General features: G+C 34.8%; 1 protein-coding gene across 2 annotated transcripts in view; it reads left to right on the forward strand.

Moving 5' to 3' along the window:
- Positions 1-19,762, forward strand: part of TTN (titin) — a 284,068-nt gene that overhangs the window by 108,917 nt on the left and 155,389 nt on the right. For both annotated transcript variants that reach the window (XM_058300570.1, XM_058300571.1), the window contains 35 exons: positions 88-150; positions 561-638; positions 806-883; positions 1,478-1,564; positions 1,792-1,872; positions 3,530-3,613; positions 4,025-4,108; positions 6,074-6,157; positions 6,393-6,473; positions 6,616-6,696; positions 6,868-6,951; positions 7,188-7,289; positions 7,734-7,850; positions 9,962-10,042; positions 10,236-10,310; positions 10,548-10,631; positions 10,793-10,876; positions 11,218-11,301; positions 11,528-11,611; positions 12,323-12,403; positions 12,681-12,899; positions 13,794-13,871; positions 14,079-14,153; positions 14,359-14,451; positions 15,226-15,303; positions 15,476-15,646; positions 15,844-15,924; positions 16,109-16,186; positions 16,669-16,752; positions 17,004-17,087; positions 17,277-17,360; positions 17,582-17,902; positions 18,218-18,301; positions 19,412-19,486; positions 19,652-19,735. In XM_058300570.1, coding sequence (XP_058156553.1) covers positions 88-150; positions 561-638; positions 806-883; positions 1,478-1,564; positions 1,792-1,872; positions 3,530-3,613; positions 4,025-4,108; positions 6,074-6,157; positions 6,393-6,473; positions 6,616-6,696; positions 6,868-6,951; positions 7,188-7,289; positions 7,734-7,850; positions 9,962-10,042; positions 10,236-10,310; positions 10,548-10,631; positions 10,793-10,876; positions 11,218-11,301; positions 11,528-11,611; positions 12,323-12,403; positions 12,681-12,899; positions 13,794-13,871; positions 14,079-14,153; positions 14,359-14,451; positions 15,226-15,303; positions 15,476-15,646; positions 15,844-15,924; positions 16,109-16,186; positions 16,669-16,752; positions 17,004-17,087; positions 17,277-17,360; positions 17,582-17,902; positions 18,218-18,301; positions 19,412-19,486; positions 19,652-19,735 — 3,366 coding nt within the window. The remainder of the gene's footprint in view (positions 1-87; positions 151-560; positions 639-805; positions 884-1,477; positions 1,565-1,791; positions 1,873-3,529; positions 3,614-4,024; positions 4,109-6,073; positions 6,158-6,392; positions 6,474-6,615; positions 6,697-6,867; positions 6,952-7,187; positions 7,290-7,733; positions 7,851-9,961; positions 10,043-10,235; positions 10,311-10,547; positions 10,632-10,792; positions 10,877-11,217; positions 11,302-11,527; positions 11,612-12,322; positions 12,404-12,680; positions 12,900-13,793; positions 13,872-14,078; positions 14,154-14,358; positions 14,452-15,225; positions 15,304-15,475; positions 15,647-15,843; positions 15,925-16,108; positions 16,187-16,668; positions 16,753-17,003; positions 17,088-17,276; positions 17,361-17,581; positions 17,903-18,217; positions 18,302-19,411; positions 19,487-19,651; positions 19,736-19,762) is intronic.

Raw genomic sequence — 19,762 nt, forward strand, 5'->3', positions numbered from 1 at the left:
TGTATTGTTCTTATCTCGTTTGCAATTAATACAGACTGTCAAAACAACCAATTTAAACATGCCTTCTTATTTCTGTTTTTATTAAAGAATCACATGAGAAAAAAATTCCAGCAAAAGTGCCTGAAAAGAAAGAAGCACCGCCTCCTAAAGGTATGTAATAACTGAAATTATTTAAGTAGATCACAACATCAATATGATTATCATGGCTTGTTTGGCGGAGATGTATAAATCACCAGCTCAATCCAATAGGCACAACTTCTTCTCCAAGCTTTATTGCATCAATGATTTTTTCTTAAGAATTTCTATCTAATTCATTTAATACAAAAATAAAAAAGAATGATAAAAAAGAGCATGATGGGAAATTTAAAATAAAATAGAACCAAAATACTTTAAGCACAGAAATTTGTGCTTAAAGTTCAGAGCACCAAACTTGTCTTTCTCTCTCTCTCAAAAAAAATACATACATATATATATATATATATATATATACGCACATATATAAATAGTAATATTTGAATCGAAATGCTAAAAATACTGCAATTTCTTTAAAATGCTTGCAGTTGTTAAGAAGCCAGTAGTTGAAAAAATTGAAAAGACTTCTCGAAGAATGGAGGAAGAAAAAGTTCAAGTCACCAAAGGTATCCTTTAAGACATTTCTCCTGCCATGTACACAATAATCTCTTTACTGATCTATACTGAACTAACACCTTAGCTCTTTATATAATCATGGAAATTAAGATTTAAAAATTTTTTTTGCAAAACAATATTCTTCACAATACAAATATGTTTGTACATATTTTTTAAGTACCCGAAGTTTCCAAGAAGATTGTTCCACAAAAACCTTCCCGGACTCCGGTACAGGAAGAAGTTATTGAAGTGAAAGGTACACATCTTTGTCTTTCAGCTGCAAGTTTCAAACATTTTTATTTATGTGTATGGATATGTGTACAGATATTACAATTCACATATCTGAAGCCTCTGGGGGAAAAAAGATATTTTTATGTAATATACATTTTATGTCTATTACATAATGTTATGTATTTTATGCATAACTTAATAATATCTTTGTTTCTATTTTTTCTTAAAAATTATGGAATTTTTTCCTATTTAAGGAAGATTTTAATGAGTGATCTTCTAACTTTACTATGCAATGTTCATTCCACTGCATATAATATCCCCCATCCTCTCATTTATACAAGTAAACCCTAACAGATCTGGAAGAGCACCACCATTGTGTGTGAAGAAGTTGTGTCTATTTGATTCCCATTTAATAATGTTTGATAAAAGTCGCATGGGTTGTTTACTCCTACAGACCAAATCATGATTTATTTTCTTATCAATACTGAAGTTGTTCTTAAGCTATCATATTAACCTACTCACTGTGTCTAAAGACCTAAATATCATGTACCATTCATGCATTTGATCTTATGTCTTGTCCTAGAAAAATAAATACTAATGTGGCATACTCTCTTTAAAGTACCAGCTGTGCATACTAAGAAGATGGTCATTTCAGAAGAAAAGATGTTCTTTGCTTCTCACACAGAGGAGGAGGTATCAGTTACAGGTATAAGGCAAATTTGAATTTGAGTCCTCAAATAGAAGGGCTTTACATCAATTTTTATACCTATTCTTCTTATCTAATTTGTAATTATATGAGCATTTTTGTCCCCTTGTAATTCTATCTTTTCATTTCTCATTTGTCTGTTTTAATTTTTATTTCATTATCTTTACAAATTAAATTACCACCCATAAAATGGTACATCAGTAATTAAAATGTACATTTTTTTAAAGTCCCTGAGGTACAAAAGAAAACTGTTATTGAAGAAAAAGTCCATGTCGCTGTTTCCAAAAAGATTGAGCCTCCACCCAAAGGTATTAGTGATTCATTCCAAGTTTAAAATCTTTCAAATGTTGGTATATGAATGAATACATATAAATATATTACTATTAAATAATAGATTTAGTCACACAGTCAATGAATCTCTAGGCACTATATGCAAATGACTTTGGGGGGTGGAGATGGAAAGACCATGATGAAGGCACAAGAGAGATGAATGAAAACTAACTCTCATGCTATTCCCTGCCTCAGGGAGTTTACAATCCAGTGACCAGCTATTTGGCAATGAAATGTGCAAGAGCCAGCTCTACTAGCTCACCAGAGCCAATTGTTAAATCTTTAAGAATTTTATCAGCTAGAGGTTTAGTATAGCCATTATTAAAAATTCAATTATATAAGCTTACCATTAGATAAATTACATTTAAAACAATAGCAGTAAATACTCAAAACTCATTACTTCCTCTCTCACTGCAGTTTACAATGATGCGTCTGAGGTTTTTTTGTGTCCATTGTGTCTGTATGATAAAAACACTGTATGATGGTGTGGTATACTGTGCAACTTCCCAGCTGCAGGACAGTGTCATCACACTGGTAGCCAGGGTGGGAGCATTTCACTACCATGGAAATCAGCAAACAAATCAGGATACCGCTGCCATGCTCATCCCCCAACCACCCACCCACCCACCATATTTCAGACATTTAAGGCACAAAAATATTTATAAAACTCTGATGCAGTTCTGATGTCATCTAAAAATTATCTTCAAAGTTAGTGATGCTCAGAAAAAGCTGGGCTCTGAGGAGCAGTGTATTAATCAATCAAAAGCGTGCCAATGCAAAGTACCTGAAATCTGTTGGCTTTTATAAACGGTATTTACTCGGGGTTAAAGCTTATAGTTACAAGGCCCTCAAGAGTCCACCTCAAGGTTGCTTTCTCACCAAAGTCAGTTGCCACATGTTGAAGCAAGATGGTCGCTGATTTCTGCTAGGGTTCAGCCTTCCCTTCTCGGCTTCCTCTCTCTCAAGTGTAAGCTGGCAGAGGGCTGGTCTCCCAGGGTTTCCTTTCTCTCCTGGCATAGGGCTCGTTTCTTTCTGGGCTCTCTTCCCAAGGTCAGCTGTAAGCTGTCAGGCAAATGGTCCGTCTCTCCCCAGGGCTTTAGCTGATTGAGCCTTCTCCTTTCTGTCACATGGCAGGATTTAATGTCAAAATTCTCTTCTCTGAGTGTCTTCTGGATTGAGTGTCCATGTAGATAGGTCCATCAAGAGGGCAAGGATTCAACCTGAGTCACACCTTACCAATGTGGCTGAATCAAAGCCCTAATCTTAAAACATAGTTTAATCAAGGGAACCTCAACTGAATCCAATATAATCAAAAAGATGTCACACCTAGAAGAATAGATTAGTTTATAAACCATTTTCTCTTTTTGGGATTCATAAAATAATCTCAAACCCCTACAAATAGACACTGATTCCTATTCCTTAGAAATTAGCAGCTCCTGCAGTTAAATGTAAATAACAATCACAGCATTTTCCAATTAACCTTTGGTCCATCTCCCCTTATCCCTGTTCCTAAAACTTAATTTTCTTGCATTAACTGGTATAAAAGGGGAATGTATGTTCTTTAATTCTAAATCTTGCAACAACAAGCCTTGTTGTCAATACACAGTTTCTCAAAAATGGCACTTTTTTTTTAAGTCCCTGAGCCACCTAAGAAACAAATCACAGAAGAAGCAGTCCCTGTTCCCATTCCTAAAAAGGTGGAGCCCCCAGCAGCCAAAGGTAAATAATATTTTTGAAGAAAAAAAATTATCTGAATGTCTTTCTTCTTGGGTCTTTTTCTCTGAGTCCTGTGAACTAATGAAACATCATCTGTAAATCTTTCGTAATACATTTACTTCTGTGTCTGCTGATGTTTTTAATTTATGGTAAAGTGTTATACAAGCATCAGTAACATTTTTAAACTCCAGATCAGGCTAATTGGATCTTTGTCTGTTTCATGTAATTTACATAATGTCTGTATGATATTGATATGTTTAGTATACAGTCCTTTCAAAAGCAGAGCGTATTAAATGACCAAATACCTATGTACTAATTCTTACACTCTTGCTGAAGATTTATGCTTTTATGTAATATTAAATGTCTCAGGAGACTAGAATTCTCAACCTTGTTTTAACAATGGTATCTTTAAAGTGCCTGAGGTTCCCAAGAAACCCGTGCCTGAGGAGAAAAAGCCGGTTCCTGTACCCAGGAAGGAAGCTGCTGCTCCTCCCAAAGGTACTTCAGAGCCACAGTGCCAGCTTTTGCTTTCGACAGTCTTCACACGTATTGTGCTGTCTTCTCTTCGGTCTCTTTTACGTGTTCTTTTTAATCATCTTTGCTGGCTCAGGAACATACTCTTAACACACATTGTTTATGATCTTTAGCATCCCTAAGGCCCCACCAAAAAGTGTTATTAAAAGAAATAACTATGTCAGACTGCTATCTTATTTTTAATATCTTCCCTTTCTTAGAAAAAGAAGAAATATTTGTGAAACACTTGTCTGCTACAGACACGTTTCCATCTGTGAGGCAATAACAACTAGAGAGTGTTTGGCAGCACTGAACGTTTACTAGATAAAGATATACACAGTGCTGCTAATAACTTCCACCCTTCCTAAAAGTCAATAATGGTGAGCCTTGAAAGGCTGAAAAATGTAGATTTTTGACCCTTAAACTTACCATGTTTCTTGAGACATTAGTTGAGTATCTGTATCAGCCATAAATGGTACAGTTATCTGATTAGCTAATCAGGGTACCTTGCAAATGAAGTGTGTTTGGATTCAAACATGCTGCTGTAATATATTGCTAATCCCTTGCTTTTGTGGGGAATGGTGGAAAACGGCCTTGTTATGATTATTCACTTAGAAATACAACCCTTTCCCACCACTTATCTGGTGTAGCAAGAAACTTCTTAGTATCAAAATCATCATAATTATAAGAGGTTCTTAAGCCCTAATCTTCTGGGAGCTAAAAGACATTAGTTTATTGCAATGAAACTACAAATTACACACATCAGTCAGTTTTAGGGAGATTCAGGCAGAATGCAGCAGCATCCAATTTGAGAGAAATCAGTCTTACTGAAATCATACAATTTAAATAGTGTTCCCTTATGCCTGGCTTCCCAATATTTCTATTTTCTTCCTCAATCAAATGTGCTTCTCAAACACCTGGCTCTTTTAGAATTCCAGACCTTTTTTTCTTTGTTGTCAAATGAAATAAAAACCTTTTTGATTATCTAATCATTAAAATACAAAGGTCATATGAACTAAAATCAGTACTAATGCCAAAGCCACATGATCACTCCTGAAGCAGACACAGAGGCATCTCTCATTTATCTATAAGCAATGAGCATAAAATACCTGTACTAATGTATATACACATGTGCATATATATGACATATGCATACATAAATGTGTACTATGCATAAACACATAGAGGTGTAGGGATTCACGAAAGCTGCCCATGTCTTATTTAAAATGGGGACAGCTATTGCCAATAATGCATGCCATCAAAATTCATCTTCCACTTAAAAATTCATCATCAACATTTAGAATATATAAACTAAACCCATTGTAAATTTTTTTGAGTCACAGACACTGTTGAAACCATGCAGCAGCTTAGAAAAAAAAGCACATATACACATATACACAATATTTTGCATACACAATTCCCGAAAGCTGTTGAAATAGATAACAAATCAAGTCCTACTCTAGAATAATAGTGTTTTCTGAGTTATGAATATATTACAGGCACATGAAAAAAAAACAAAGAAAAATGGAAAAAATAGTAAGCTCTATTTATTTATTCTAGATACAACTAGTCTAAAGGCTAAGAAGACTTTAGAATAGATAAAAATTAAGCCCATTGTCCTTATGGACTGCATTTCTGAATACAAAGCATAGAAGAGATTTTTCTGTATACTATATCCATGCAGTATATTGTTTGTGTGATCACTGACTAATTTGCTACCCAAAGCATACCAGTCTATTAAAAAAGGATGAATTCTGCACACATGCTCCCATTTTAATTTTCTAAATACCTTTATAACATTATTTGTGAGTTCTATTTTAAATTTTCTGCATTATTTTGCCAGTGCACAGAAAATCTCTAGTAACGTTAGCAAACTATGCAAATATTTATGTTGTGCTTATGTCCATTCATAAAAGTGACATATGCTGAAACTAACATTGTTTTAAAAAGTCCCAGAGGTGCCAAAGAAAGCTGTCCCTGAAGAAAAGATTCCTGTTCCTGTTGCAAAGAAAAAGGAAGCCCCACCAGCTAAAGGTACAGTGACTTTCTTATTAAAGAAGTCCTTTTTCTTATGTCTTGAGTGCAAAACATATTTTGTCTCTAATTATCCGTTAACTGAGTTGGTTTAATTCAAAATGAATGTTTTCTGGTGTGAGTGAGAATTCAGTAGATGTGTTGGTCCACCTGTCTACTTTCTTACCAAAAAAAAACTGTATATAATCTAATTGGAAAGTATAAAGTCCATTGTAAAAATTAATGTCTTTTCAAGTTCCTGAAGTACGGAAGAAGGTTGTCACAGAAGAAAAAATAACCATTGTTACTCAAAGAGAGGAATCTCCACCACCAGCAGGTACTTAAATCCCATCTCTATGAAATAATCTTGTCCTTCCTTCAAGCTTCTTTAATTGCACGTCTTCTTTAATGGGCTTACCGATTGTTGCTCACTTATGTTGCCTTTTTGAGAATTTAAAAATCAAATACTATCATTTAAGTGCCAGAAATACCAGAAAAGAAAGTTCCTGAAGAAAAGAGACCTGTTCTTCGGGAAGAGAAAGAAGCTCCACCACCAAAAGGTATTGTTTCTCCATCTTTCCAAGAACCATCTTGATAGTATTACATATTAAGGCAAACGATGACGTTTATTAGTTTCGTGATATGGGTGCATCGTGGGTGTCTATCTGTGTTTCGGATTGGGCTTCAGTGAGATAAAAATAAGTTTCTAAAAATGCATAATGTTTCTAAAGTGCCAGCTCTGCCCAAGAAACCTGTTCCAGAGGAGAAAGTTCCTGTGCCAGTTCCTGCCGTTAAGAAAGCCCCTCCTCCCCGAGGTAGGATTTGTCTCAGGCCTCTGAATTCTTGCTTTTTCTATCTGGCCTTCTCTCTACTGACCCATTGTCTTACGTCTGATAGAACTTTTGTATGTATATACTCATGAAATGTTATGTAATTTGTTTTCCCCTTTTACTAGTAAAGTGGCTCTTGTGCAAACCTTCCCCAAACCCTAGGGAGAGAGAACTGTGAAAATTCTTGGTTTTTAAACCTCCACTTTAATGCTTTCTTAAAGCCGAAGTTTCTAAGAAAACTGTCGTGGAAGAAAAACGATTTGTTGCTGAAGAGAAACTATCATTTGCAGTTCCTCAAAGAGTAGAAGTTATGCGACACGAAGGTACTTAATTGGAAATGAAGGGAGAAATCGTTTGTGTGTGTTTCCTTGAAATCTTTTCATCTTTCCAGATGTGATTATCTTAGAAGTTGTTCTTACTAGTTGCTTCCCTCTTATGTTGGTATTAGAATGTGTCTACCTGTTGTAATCTTGTTGTACTGGGTCTTTTGTGTCTACCTTGGTCATGAAGCTTTCTAAGAAAGTGGCACAGGGTACTGAAAGGTGATCATTTGGATAATGGCCACAGTTGGACATAATTTGAATACCTTCTCAGTGTGGGGCCATGCCTTCCCAGCATCTTCAGTCTGCTCTCTCCTCCTTGTAGTGAGAAGTGCTGTGAAGACTTGCCTTACTGAGATAGATGAACCGTTACACGTTTGTAGTGAATACATGGCTATCATCAGTATGTGAAGAGGCTAAATTTTAATTAAATCTTATCTTTTAAAGTATCAGCAGAGGAAGAGTGGAGTTATTCAGAAGAAGAAAGAGCATCTATTTCAGTTTATAGAGAAGAGGAAAGAGAGGAGGAGGAGGAGGGGGAAGTGGAGATTACAGAATACGAAGGTAAATAAAACAAGTCAGAGGTGATCTGGACTTTTGATGAGACATTTCCTTTGATGGATTGTTTATCAGATTAATGAAATGTGATACAAATTCACTGAGCATCTATGGACCTCAGTAGATGTGTCTTTTGATCAAAACAGAAGTTTTAGGGGTGTTACTTAGAAATAAACGTATCAATGCATTTCTTATCCATACCCTCTTAATTGTCATAGAAAAGACAACTGGTTAGATAACTAACTATTCATGAATGAATGAATGAATGATCTCCATCATTTTATTGGACAGAATGTGGCTGTAGCATGGTGGACAGGCATTAAACTTCACTATAGCAGCCTGTACCAATCATGAGAAGCATAAAATAATGTTTTTAAAACATTTTAATTTTACCACAATCCACATTCAGAAATATATTTTATATTATAATCCTGTGCATGTTTAATGCATACACATATACCTGAAATAAAAGTTTTATGAAAGAATACTTATCCTTACAATATATGATACACTTTTGTTTTCTATTCTATTCTAGTTCATTTTAAAAATGCAAGTCACAACCCATTAAATTGATTGCAAATTCACATTTTGAAAAACACTGATCTAAACTCTGTAAAATGAGCTAGAAATTTTATCGCCTTATGACATTACAGAATCAAGGCCAAGTTTGCAAGTCTGAAGCACTAAACACATATGACTTTTCTATGTTTCCTGTAAGAAGAAAACAATTACATAATATCAGTGGTCAGAATAGCTTGTTATTCAGATGTTCCCATACCTATAGTGCTAGTTCTCGTAATTTCTTAAGGAGTGAACAACAAACTTTATTTCAGTGCTGGAATACCTTTTTAATGACGTAGGACATCACCAGATTTGCTGCTGATTCGGCATTTTGGCTAAGCTGTACATACAAAATAGCTTTGCTAAGAAAGTCTTAAGGTAGGCCTGGACTAAGTACAGCACCTTTATCAAATAAAAGGTGGTTTTCTCACCTTTCTTCACTTGGAAAAATAATCCATGAAAAAGCCCAAGATGCAAAGTCTTGATGAAATGGCTTGGAATAGAACAAGCTAGGTCATGACTCCTGAGAGGAAACCCACCAGCTCCATTGTGCTTCCTGAGAGAGGCCATGGTGTAGGATGTAGGCATAAGTCAGAAAGCTGATGGATTTGGAGAATGCCCCATCCCTTCTAGAAATGTTTGGAAAACCTAACATAACACGTGCACAAGCAAACCTTTCTTCACATAGATCTTACTCCAGCTTTTGAGAGTATATATTATCAATTTCCTTCAATACTTAAAAGAGGAAACATTCTGTATTATTCTTATATTTTCATTAAGCACAAAAGAAATTGTAGAAAAGATGGGTAGCCAGCTAATTTTATTTTCAGAGTAAAGAGCAGATGTAGGGTTTTTTTGGTTTTGATCTTCGGAGATAACAGGATTGAATCCAGGACCTCTTTCATGGGAAGCAGGCACTTCCCAATGAGAGCTGGTTTTTCATTTGTTTTGTCTTTAGGAGGTACCAGGACTTGAATCCAGGACCTTGTATATGGGAAGCAGGTGCCCAACCACTTGAGCTACATCCGCTCCCCAAGCAGATGTTTTTTTTACTAGATCTTTCTATTCTGTAGTTAACTTTATACACACAGGCTCAAAACTCATGTGGAGACTTGCCTCTTCTTCTTCACTTGCCTTCACTGGAAAAAAAAGTGCTGGTTTCCCAGTTCTCAGTAGGTTTTTCATACTAAACACAGGTCTCTTCTTTCTTAGAAATCTTTTATGATTCCCTCAAGTATATGTTTCTGCCCCTCAGCAATCAAATCTAATGTTGTTATTTTTAAAACTTTTTTCTGAATTGTGTTGTAAATTTAACCCCTAGTACTGCTTTTAGTCTTGTACTTATCATGCTCTTCCTGTGAATATAAACATTCTCTTTATGATACACTCAAAAATTAAAATAATGGAAAATATTTTCCAGACTTTGGGAACAATCAGGGATTTGGCAAGTGTTAAAATTTGCTATTTTAATTACTCTTCAAGGTGATAAGTTACAGCTAGAATTAAACAATAAAAACACCTACAATTTATCTTCTTTAATATTGGTGTTTTTAAAGTGATGGAAGAGCCTGAGGAATATGTTGTAGAAGAAAAGCTGCACTTTATTTCTAAGAAAGTGGAAGTTGAACCAGCTGAAGGTATATCAACTCTTAAATTAATTTTAGCCCTTTGTGTATTTGGTTTATACTGTTCTTTATGTTCTCTTAAAGGTAACTTATTGTCTGTATTGCATATGTTGCTAAATATCATGTCTAAATAAAAAGATTCCTTCCATTTTATTAAAAAATAAATCTGGACATTTCTACAAGTATATTTTATAATCTTTTCAAGTGCCTGAGAAGCCTCAGAAAATTGTACCAAAACCGAAAGTTCCTGCTAAAATAGAAGAGCCTCCCCCAGCTAAAGGTACAATTCTCTTTAAAAGTATGCAATACCATTTGTCTTAATAGATACAGCACTGCCTTTAGCTTCCATAACTGTCTTACGTTTTTGTAATCACATGCGTGTGAACTTTTTTCTGCTGAATATTGTCATCAATGTTTGTTTATTGTTGATCTTTTTAAAAAGTGAGTTCTAAGTCCCAAAACTTCATCATTTCTTATGAAACACAAACTAATATTCTTAAACCTAATCTTTCTAAAGTTCCTGAAGCACCTAAGAAAATTGTGCCAGAAAAGAAAATTCCTGCCACAGTTCCTAAAAAGGAAAAGGTGCCACCAGCTAAAGGTATATTGCAGTTTACTTTGTTCTTGAATAAAACCTGTCTTTTTTTTATCTTAAAGTAGTAAATTTTTCGAGTTTTTGTAGCATTAACAAGAATATGAGTGTGTCTTTGTTTAGTTGTTTTCATATTGTATGTTTGACGGTGTTACCTGATATATTTTAAGTGCCAGAAGAGCCAAAGAAGCCAGTTCCAGAAAAAAAGGCTCCTCCAAAAGTGGTTAAGGTAGAGGAACCTCCTCCACCCAAAGGTAAATGAAATGCCCTGCCACAAAAACTAAAAGCATATGTCTTGTCTTTCCTTGTCTTGCTGCTGTCCTTTGGGTCACACCTTTAGATGTAGATGTTGTATGTTGGTGACAGTGGTGTAATATTGCTTTGTCCACCTTTAGATGTAGCTTATTGTTGTATGTTGGTGACAGTGGTGTACTATTGCTTTGTCTTGGATGGAGTACTACTTATTCGTTGTGATGTTTACTGTGTATACCTTGTAAATCGTACATTCTTAAATTAGAGTACTTTCTAGGCTAATACACTTTTAAAATTCCACTTTAAATACTGAAACTCCCTAATCCTGAAATTATCTTTTAAGTGACTGAGAGGCACATGCAAATTACCCAGGAAGAAAAAGTTCATGTTGCCATCACTAAAAAAGAGGAGCCTCCAAGAGCAAGAGGTACACGAGCCCTTTCAATGCACAGAATATTGTTCTTGCCCTATTCTTTTTACCAAATATACTGGTTACAGGTTTGGGTTTGCATTGGTGTTGCCATGGTGGGTGTTTCATGTTTAAAATAATGCAAGTGTCAAGTCTTTTATGTGTGGGTTGCTATTGAATGACCATCTTTCTGTGGTTCGAAAGAGGGAGAAACAATTCTTTAAAGTGAAATCTATCTTTAAAGTGCTGGCAGAACCTAAGAGAGCTGTCCCAGAAGAAAAAGTCCCAAAACTCAAACCTAAAAAAGAGGAGGAGCCACCAGCTAAAGGTATACCAACTATTTACAAAATCAAAATAAGCATTTAGGGATTGAAACTAACTAGTGGAATGAAAATCACTAGAGAAAATAATGTAGTATAAAGTAATTTATGCATGTCATTTCTTAGCTCTTCAAAATTAAACATTACTGATACCAGAAAGTACTCTCTTCCTATTTTGTCCTAAAATATGTGAACTCCCCCCAAACGTTTGTAGTCAGTTGGCCTTAAAAAGTATGTCTTCTAATACATTGTTGTCTGTGTCCTAAACTTATTTACCTAAACACTTGTCTTATGTGGCAGTCTTTGATGAAATTCTTTAAATCTTGAGCTTTCTACATTGTGCCAGGAGAGCTTGTGAAAAATACCTTGGAATGAAGGTGAAGAAACTGTTTATGTAACACAAATTTCCAGCTGTTTTTATTTAGTTTGATAGCCAATGTTCATGCTGTCTGGTTGTCTCTTTTAACTCCTTTGTAAATATTTCTTGATCTTCTAAAGTTATTCAATGTCTTTGAAGCATTAAACAGCTTAGAAAAAGAGTATTCACATGTATATTAGACATGTCTATTTCCAAGTCTATGATTTGCCTTTCATGTAAGTGAAAGGTTTAAATGGCACTGTTATAGTTGTCTTCACCCTTGGATTATTTGAGCAAAATTTTTCTAACACATGTTTTTTCAGAATCTTTCAATTCACTTTTAATAATTGCTCTTTTAAAGTGACTGAAATCAGAAAAAGAGCTATTAAAGAAGAAAAAGTGTCCATTGAAATTCCTAAAAGAGAACTTCCACCCACTAAAGGTATACCTGTGCCTAGATCAAAAAATAAAACGGAGCATGAAACTGTATGGCTCGTGTCTGCTAGTTCCCATTATTACTCCTATACTTTATCGGCTTATTGTTGACTAAAGGCAAGGACTCTAACATTTGAAATCCCAATTAGACCAGCAAAGGACAGGCAGGGTTTCCCATAACCAGTGCATGAGACCATCACAAAGAATGAAATCAAAGCACATTGTCCCTTTCCTCCCTAAATGGGCTTCAAGTAAAATGCTGCCTGTTGTCAATATTATTCCAGAAGAAGTAACTATAACAGAAGAGAAAGAATGGTCCTACACCCGAGAAGAAGAAACTGTTTCAGTACAACGGGAAGAGGACTATGAAGACTATGAAGAATATGATTATAAAGAATATGAAGAGTATGAACCAACAGAAGAATATGACCAATATGAAGAATACGAGGAGCGTGAGTTTGAGCATTATGAAGAATATAAAGAGCATGAAGAATACATCACAGGTATGAGTAAAATTGCAAACCTGAAACTACATTAAATGTGTACAGAGGCCATTAGAAAGGGGCAAAAATTCTGATGCCCAAAGAAATTTCTAAAAATCTTTGCTTCATTTGGCAGACTCTGATTTTTTTTTTTTCCCTTGGAGGTCTTCTAGAAGAAAAATTCTGTAAATCTTTTGGTTGTTGTTAGACTTTGGTTCTGGGAATAATCTGTTTCCCCCCTTCATTTTCTTTCATATGCAAAATAGCAAATGTCCCTACATTTCTTTCTTAAAAAGATTAGGCATTTGATCACATGATCAAAACTTTCTGAGCCTCTCTTCTGATGCTCGGTATGATTGAGCATGATAAACTATTGAGAGGGTACACTATACTCAGAGGCCCTATCATCAAAACTCAACAAAGGCTGCTTCAAAACTAAGGGCACACAAGGAGGCTTAGACAAGCTGTTGTGTTTTATTTAATAAAGGTCAAATTTGTAGGTATAGAGTTTGCATCCCCAATTATTTATTTTATTCAAGGTTCTTATTGGAATTTTTAAATCAATCAATGTTATTTCACTCAATTTCTGAAGGTTCATACCCTAACATTTAAAATATTCCATGCAGTTTTACAGATAGCATTAAAGACCCATATTGTACATAGAGGAGTTTTTCATCACAATTTTGTCAGAGAATTCCAGCTATCTAATTGAGGTAAATTGCAAAGTAGAAAGAGCGAGAGTAGTTTGTTCAGGTTTTTAATGCTTTCTTCTACTTGAACCTCTGATTCTCACACACCTCTAGAATCCATAGTTATACTTAGATAAAAGAAATATTTGAATTCTTCTATTTTGCTTAAGAAATAGCATTTATGTTCATAATTCTAACATTAAATTCCTTGTATGTACTTTTAAAGAACCTGAGAAGCCTGTCCCAGTAAAGCCTGTCCAAGAAGAACCAGTTCCCATAAAACCAAAGGCCCCACCAGCTAAAGGTAGAGTGAGAAAACATTGTCGCTTGTGAGATAACCTGTGTTTCCTACATGTCAGTCTTACTATAAATACACGTTGAAGTAGCATTGTACAAATTGTATGTGTTTAGGGATATTGTGTTACATATCATATTTCTTAACTTTTTGTCCTTACAACTCTTGAGAAGTCTGGTTCAGCTTTTCATATCTCTTAATATTGATATTTTCAAGTGCTGAAGAAAGCTGTCCCTGAAGAAAAAGTACCAGTGCCCATTCCTAAGAAAGTCAAACCTCCACCACCCAAAGGTACATTACAGAGTAATAACTACAGAAAAAATCTTTGTTAGTTGTGTTCTGTAAACGTGTCTTACTACTCTGTCTGATGTTCTTCGTTTTTACTGAATGGATTGTTCTGGTCCTGATTCTTCCATTTCACAGTTTTCATGTATTTTTATTACATTGTATTTATGTGGTTAGTTTTAATGTTCTTTAATTATTAATATCTTTCAAGTGACTGAAGAATCAAAGAAAGTTATTGAGGAAAAAGTACATATTTCAATTACCAAACGCGAAAAAGAGCAGGTGACTGAACCAGCTGCTAAAGGTATAATTATTTCCTGCATAGAGTGTGGTCCTTTATAATGTAACCTTGTAAACCATTATATTCTTAAATGTAAATTAAATTAATGTAGCTATGTTTTGCTTATGTTGTTGTTTGTGTCTTTTTAATTAATTGTTAGGAGAATGTTGGATGTAAAAGTCTGTAATAAAATATCTATTAATGTTACCCTTAAAAGAAAAGCTGTTTCAAAATTTACCCACAGCCTTTGGCTGTGTCAATCACATGGCTACAACACATATAAAATAGAATATTCAGGTCAAAAATTAGTGACCATTTGGCATATTCCTGATTTACCCTAATTGATTTAATGATTTGTCAGTATCTACCACAGTTTGTTTGTTTATTCCAAAAGTCATTTTGAATATTTTAAAAAAACCTGACTCACTGGTCTTTTTTTTTTTCCTGCTTTATACCAAGTGTGAAGTAACTTCCTTGGAATTTTTTGGAAGTCTATAAAAATAAAGTTAACTTGTCAGTTAACAATGCTTTTCAGAGTTACCTGTACACTAAGCATCATTTCACATCTGTGCTCTGCTGTCTCAGACTGACTTAGAGTATTTCTAAATGTTTTTATGCCTATAAGGCTCAGAATTATTTTCATAGAAAATATAAAGTTTTATAGAGAAACAATTGCACAGCTACCAGATTAGAGACAGTTGCAAAGTTAGTCAATCTGCTTAATAAGTATGACAAAACAAACATTGCCTATGGGACCTGTTCTGACAAAAATAATTTCCTTACACTTAATGTTTCAAGTGCCCATGAAGCCCAAGAGGGTGGTCCCAGAAGAAAAAGTACCTGTCCCTAAAAAGGAAGTAGCAGCACCTGTTAGAGGTACCTACCACCACTCGTTTCAATTTGTTGTTTATGTTCTTTGGTGTTAAATTCTTGTTCAGTTCTATATGTGAGGTTCTTTTGTGGGAAGGGTAAACCTATTCTTTCTTCAGTTACAATTGGGCCTTAGTTTCTTAGTTTCATTGAGTAATTGGAAAATGTCCAACTAAAGATATCTTTAAAGTGCCAGAGGTGCCCAAGAGACAAGAAATAGAAGAGGTCACCTTTGAAGAGGAAGTTGTAACGGAAGTAGAGGAATATGTTCTTGAAGAAGAAGAGTACTTTCATGAAGAGGAGGAACACATAACTGAGGAAGAAGTGGTCCCAGTGATACCAGTCAAAGGTAGCTCGTGACTCCTGCAGCATCTTGGAGTTTGGGTGTCTCTCTTGGTCAGATTGTAGGATTTATTAGTACCAATCACCAATTTGGCTTATTTTAGAAGCAGACATTTTTAGATGCTGAATTATGATTTCTGCAGGTACTTTTTCATGTTTTATATTTATGGTGCTATATTTTCAAAATTCTTAATATCTTTAAAGTGCCTGAAGAGCCCAAGAAACCTGTTCCAGAAAAGAAACCTGTTCCTGTTCCTAAAAAGAAGGAAGCCCCACCTGCAAAAGGTACATTGATTTCCCCACCATTCATATGATGGGTGGATTAAAGAGTTAATCTGCATATAAATAGGTAACTATCTTTTGAGTACAAAACCTTTTTTGTACTTTATGTGGATGTATTCTTACTGTGCTTTATGTGGATGTGTTCTTACCAGTGGTTAAAATTTAACAATAAACAATATCTTTAAAGTGCCAGAGATTCCGAAGAAGCCAGAAGAGAAAGTTCCTGTGCCCATTCCTAAAAAAGAGAAAGTTCCACCAGCCAAAGGTACTCTCTTTATAATCCATCAGGGGAATCATGTAATAATTTGCCCATATAGTTATTACTTGGTGAGCAATAGCAGCCTTCCCCATGTGAATATTAATGACATTTATGTGCAGAAGAGAACCACCCGAACTGGTCACATGAACATTTTACCATAAATTCATCTCTGAATTTTGCCATCAAAGAATGCTTATGAAATGTTCAACTCTTCCTCTTTAATGGAAAGTTCTTACTGTAAAATATATTCTTATTGGCATATCAAAAATAGACAAAATCATTTACCAGACATCATGTGTTGTCTTTATCACCTGTATATATCTTTTCGTGTTAGTTTTTTTAATTTTGTGGATTTCTTTGTTTTGGTTTTTGTTGCTATTGTTTTCAGTCATAAACTTGTTAGAATGTAATGCTTCATTTAAGTCCGTAAATTACTGGAGCTTTACCTAGGGATGAAAAATGTGACATAACCTAATCTGTCTTTAAAGTTCCTGAAGTACCCAAGAAACCTGTACCAGAAGAGAAAGTGCCAGTACCTGTTCCCAAAAAGGTGGAAGCTCCACCTGCCAAAGGTACATGAGCCTGCAATTACGCAAGAATGTTTTTATTTCTAATTTGCCTATTAATAAAAATTAATTGATTTTGTGTCTTTAGAAAGGCAACTCTTTAATATCATTTCTTTTTGGAAACAAATAATTTTATTTTAAAAATAAAAAGCTTTTTGGAATACTTTTATTACCTTATTTTAATCATTTTGAGACTATGTTTTGACCCAATATTTTTATGTTGTAGAAAACATTTTCTCTAAATAATTTCTTTAAAGTGCCAGAGGTCCCCAAGAAGCCTGTACCCGAGAAGAAGGTGCCAGTTCCTGCTCCTAAGAAAGTAGAAGCTCCACCTGCCAAAGGTACATTATTTCATCACTTAACATGCATGGGGGGAAGACCTCACATTTATATATGTTCATATACAAATCCCCTGATAATATTATATTTTTTTAAAACTGTCTTGTTAGAAATAAATGTCAGATATTATGTGCGTCTTTCTTATATCTATTGCTCTAAGAACCTATTCTTAAAGATAAATGTCTTTAAAGTGCCAGAGGTGCCCAAGAAGCTCATCCCAGAAGAAAAGAAACCAATACCTGTTCCCAAAAAAGTGGAAGCTCCACCAGTAAAAGGTACATCAAGGTCTAACAGAACTAGGGCAAAAAAGAAAGCTATCTGGTATTATATTATACAACCTCACTATTTACAGTTAATTCTTAATGACATTTTCTTTGATGATAATTGATACTTGATGCTTTAAGATCATAGAATATTTTATTTTCATGTTGTCTTATTGTTCTGTATATTGCTGATATAAGCAATGTTTGTATGATTGAATAAAATATCTTTAAAGTGCCAAAGAAACGTGAGCCAGTTCCAGTTCCTGTAGCTCTACCTCAGGAAGAGGAAGTTCCATTTGTAGAAGAAATTGCTCCTGAAGAAGTTCCACCTGAGGAAGAGGAAGTTCCACCTGAGGAAGAGGAAGTTCTACTTGAGGAAGAAGAAGTTCCACCTGAGGAAGAAGAAGTTCCACCTGAGGAAGAGGAAGTTCCACTTGAGGAAGAGGAAGTTCCACTGGAGGAAGAGGAATTTGTGCCTGAGGAGGAAGAAGTTGTACCTGAAGAAGAGGAAGTTCTTCCAGAAATTAAACCCAAGGTGCCTGTACCTGCACCAGGTATAGCAGCTCTTCCTAGAGTGATCAAAGTCTCTTTTTTTGTTAAATTCTGGCTTTCGATCTTTTTGTTGGACATCCCAGTTTTATCTATAATGCTTTTACTCTGCATATTGTCTACCATCTAAGTCTTAGAAAACATTCCAGATGTTTGTGCTCTTATTACTGTGTCTGTCTATTGAAAATTCTGTGTTTTCAAATTTCATAATATGAAATGTTATTTAGTGTTATTTGCTGTCTTGTTCTCATGTGTCTTTTTGTTATAAATGCTGTGCTGAACATGTGGTTTTTAATGTCTTAAAATGAAATGTTTTTAAGTGCCCAAAGTGCCAGAGAAACCTGTGCCAGAGAAGAAAATCCCTGTTCCCGTTCCTAAAAAAGTGGAACCTCCACCAGCCAAAGGTACACCTCCCAAAGTGAATAGACATTCTTTACTAATAGCTTCACCAGAAAAATTAGGGTAGAAGTGGGTCTTAGGTAAAATTATATTTATAAAATGGACAAGCACATCTTTATTTCTAAATATGTTCATAAACAATGACATCCATTTTTTTCATTGGATGCAAAGCTGTCTTCATGAGCAAAGATGAAAGAGAGTGTTGTGCCAAAACTGCCATACAAGTTCGATGTTCGTTAAACATCATAATTTTTGAACAGATATTATGCAAAGCAAAATTATCTACAGATTAAAAATTTAGCTGAAAAATATAATGAATATATCTTCCTAAATTTAAACCTTTAACCATTACATAAAAATGCCTTTATAACACTGGACTGAAATGAAAAAAGATGAATATATTTATCAAGACAATAGACAGTAATTTACGTCTTCTAATACATACAAATGGTAGCCCAGCAGATTTTGGTTTTAGTTTTCCTTTTGTGTTGCTTTGATATCCACTTTGATATGTTACTTTGAGTAATTCCTTTAACCAATCTGAGCCTCAAGTTCCTCTCCTGTGTATGGGGATATTAATATCAGTTGAAAAAATTCAGATGTTATTGTGAGGATAAAATAAAGTAGGTAAAAATTCTCTATCATTGACTGAATAGTATCCAGATTCAACATAGTCAGCTCAGAGTAGAGAACATAATGAATGTATTTGCATACTAGAGCTCAATAACATTTTCTGAAAACAGTCATAGCATTGCTACCTAAAATAAGCTTAACTCCTCCACCAAGCTAAATAAAAAATATTCATATAATCAAGTACAATGGTAAAGCTGATCCTACCTTGGATTTCAGGGATTCAGAAATACTTTATAATGATTTAATAACATGCTAGTTAAATTTAAATTAAATGAAATTATAGTATATGTAGTCTGATATTCAAATAAGTTGCTGATCCCTCACTTGCAAAAAAACTAATTACCTCCTATTACTTGGGCTCCCAATTTGCATTAGGTCCTTCCTAATGTCTCTTGCATGTTGGTCTTTGTGTGTGTGGACTTCTTGTTCTCTTCTATTTTGTCCCTCAAATAAATTCTTATCATGAAATGATGTCTTTAAAGTGCCTGAGGTCAAGAAGAAAGTGCCAGAGAAGAAAGTGATCCCTCCCAAGAAAGAGGAGGCTCCTCCTGTCACAGGTACTGCTATTCCCAAGCAAGTTGGACACTGCCATACCAATTTTTCCTTCACCTGTAAAAGTGAAATGTCCCATTTCAATATTTGTTATAACGTAACATCTTATTGTTATGTCTACTGTCCTTGTATTTGTAAAACTGAAATCATTAAATAAAATGTCTTTAAAGTGCCTGTGGTACCTAAGAAACCTGAACCAGAAAAGAAGGTGCCTCCCCCTGGTGTTAAGAAAGCAGTGGCTCCTCCTGCCAAAGGTACATCATCCCATGGTAGGGATGTAT

Source organism: Dasypus novemcinctus, chromosome 7 (assembly GCF_030445035.2).
Source record: "Dasypus novemcinctus isolate mDasNov1 chromosome 7, mDasNov1.1.hap2, whole genome shotgun sequence".
Classification (NCBI taxonomy): domain Eukaryota; kingdom Metazoa; phylum Chordata; class Mammalia; order Cingulata; family Dasypodidae; genus Dasypus; species Dasypus novemcinctus.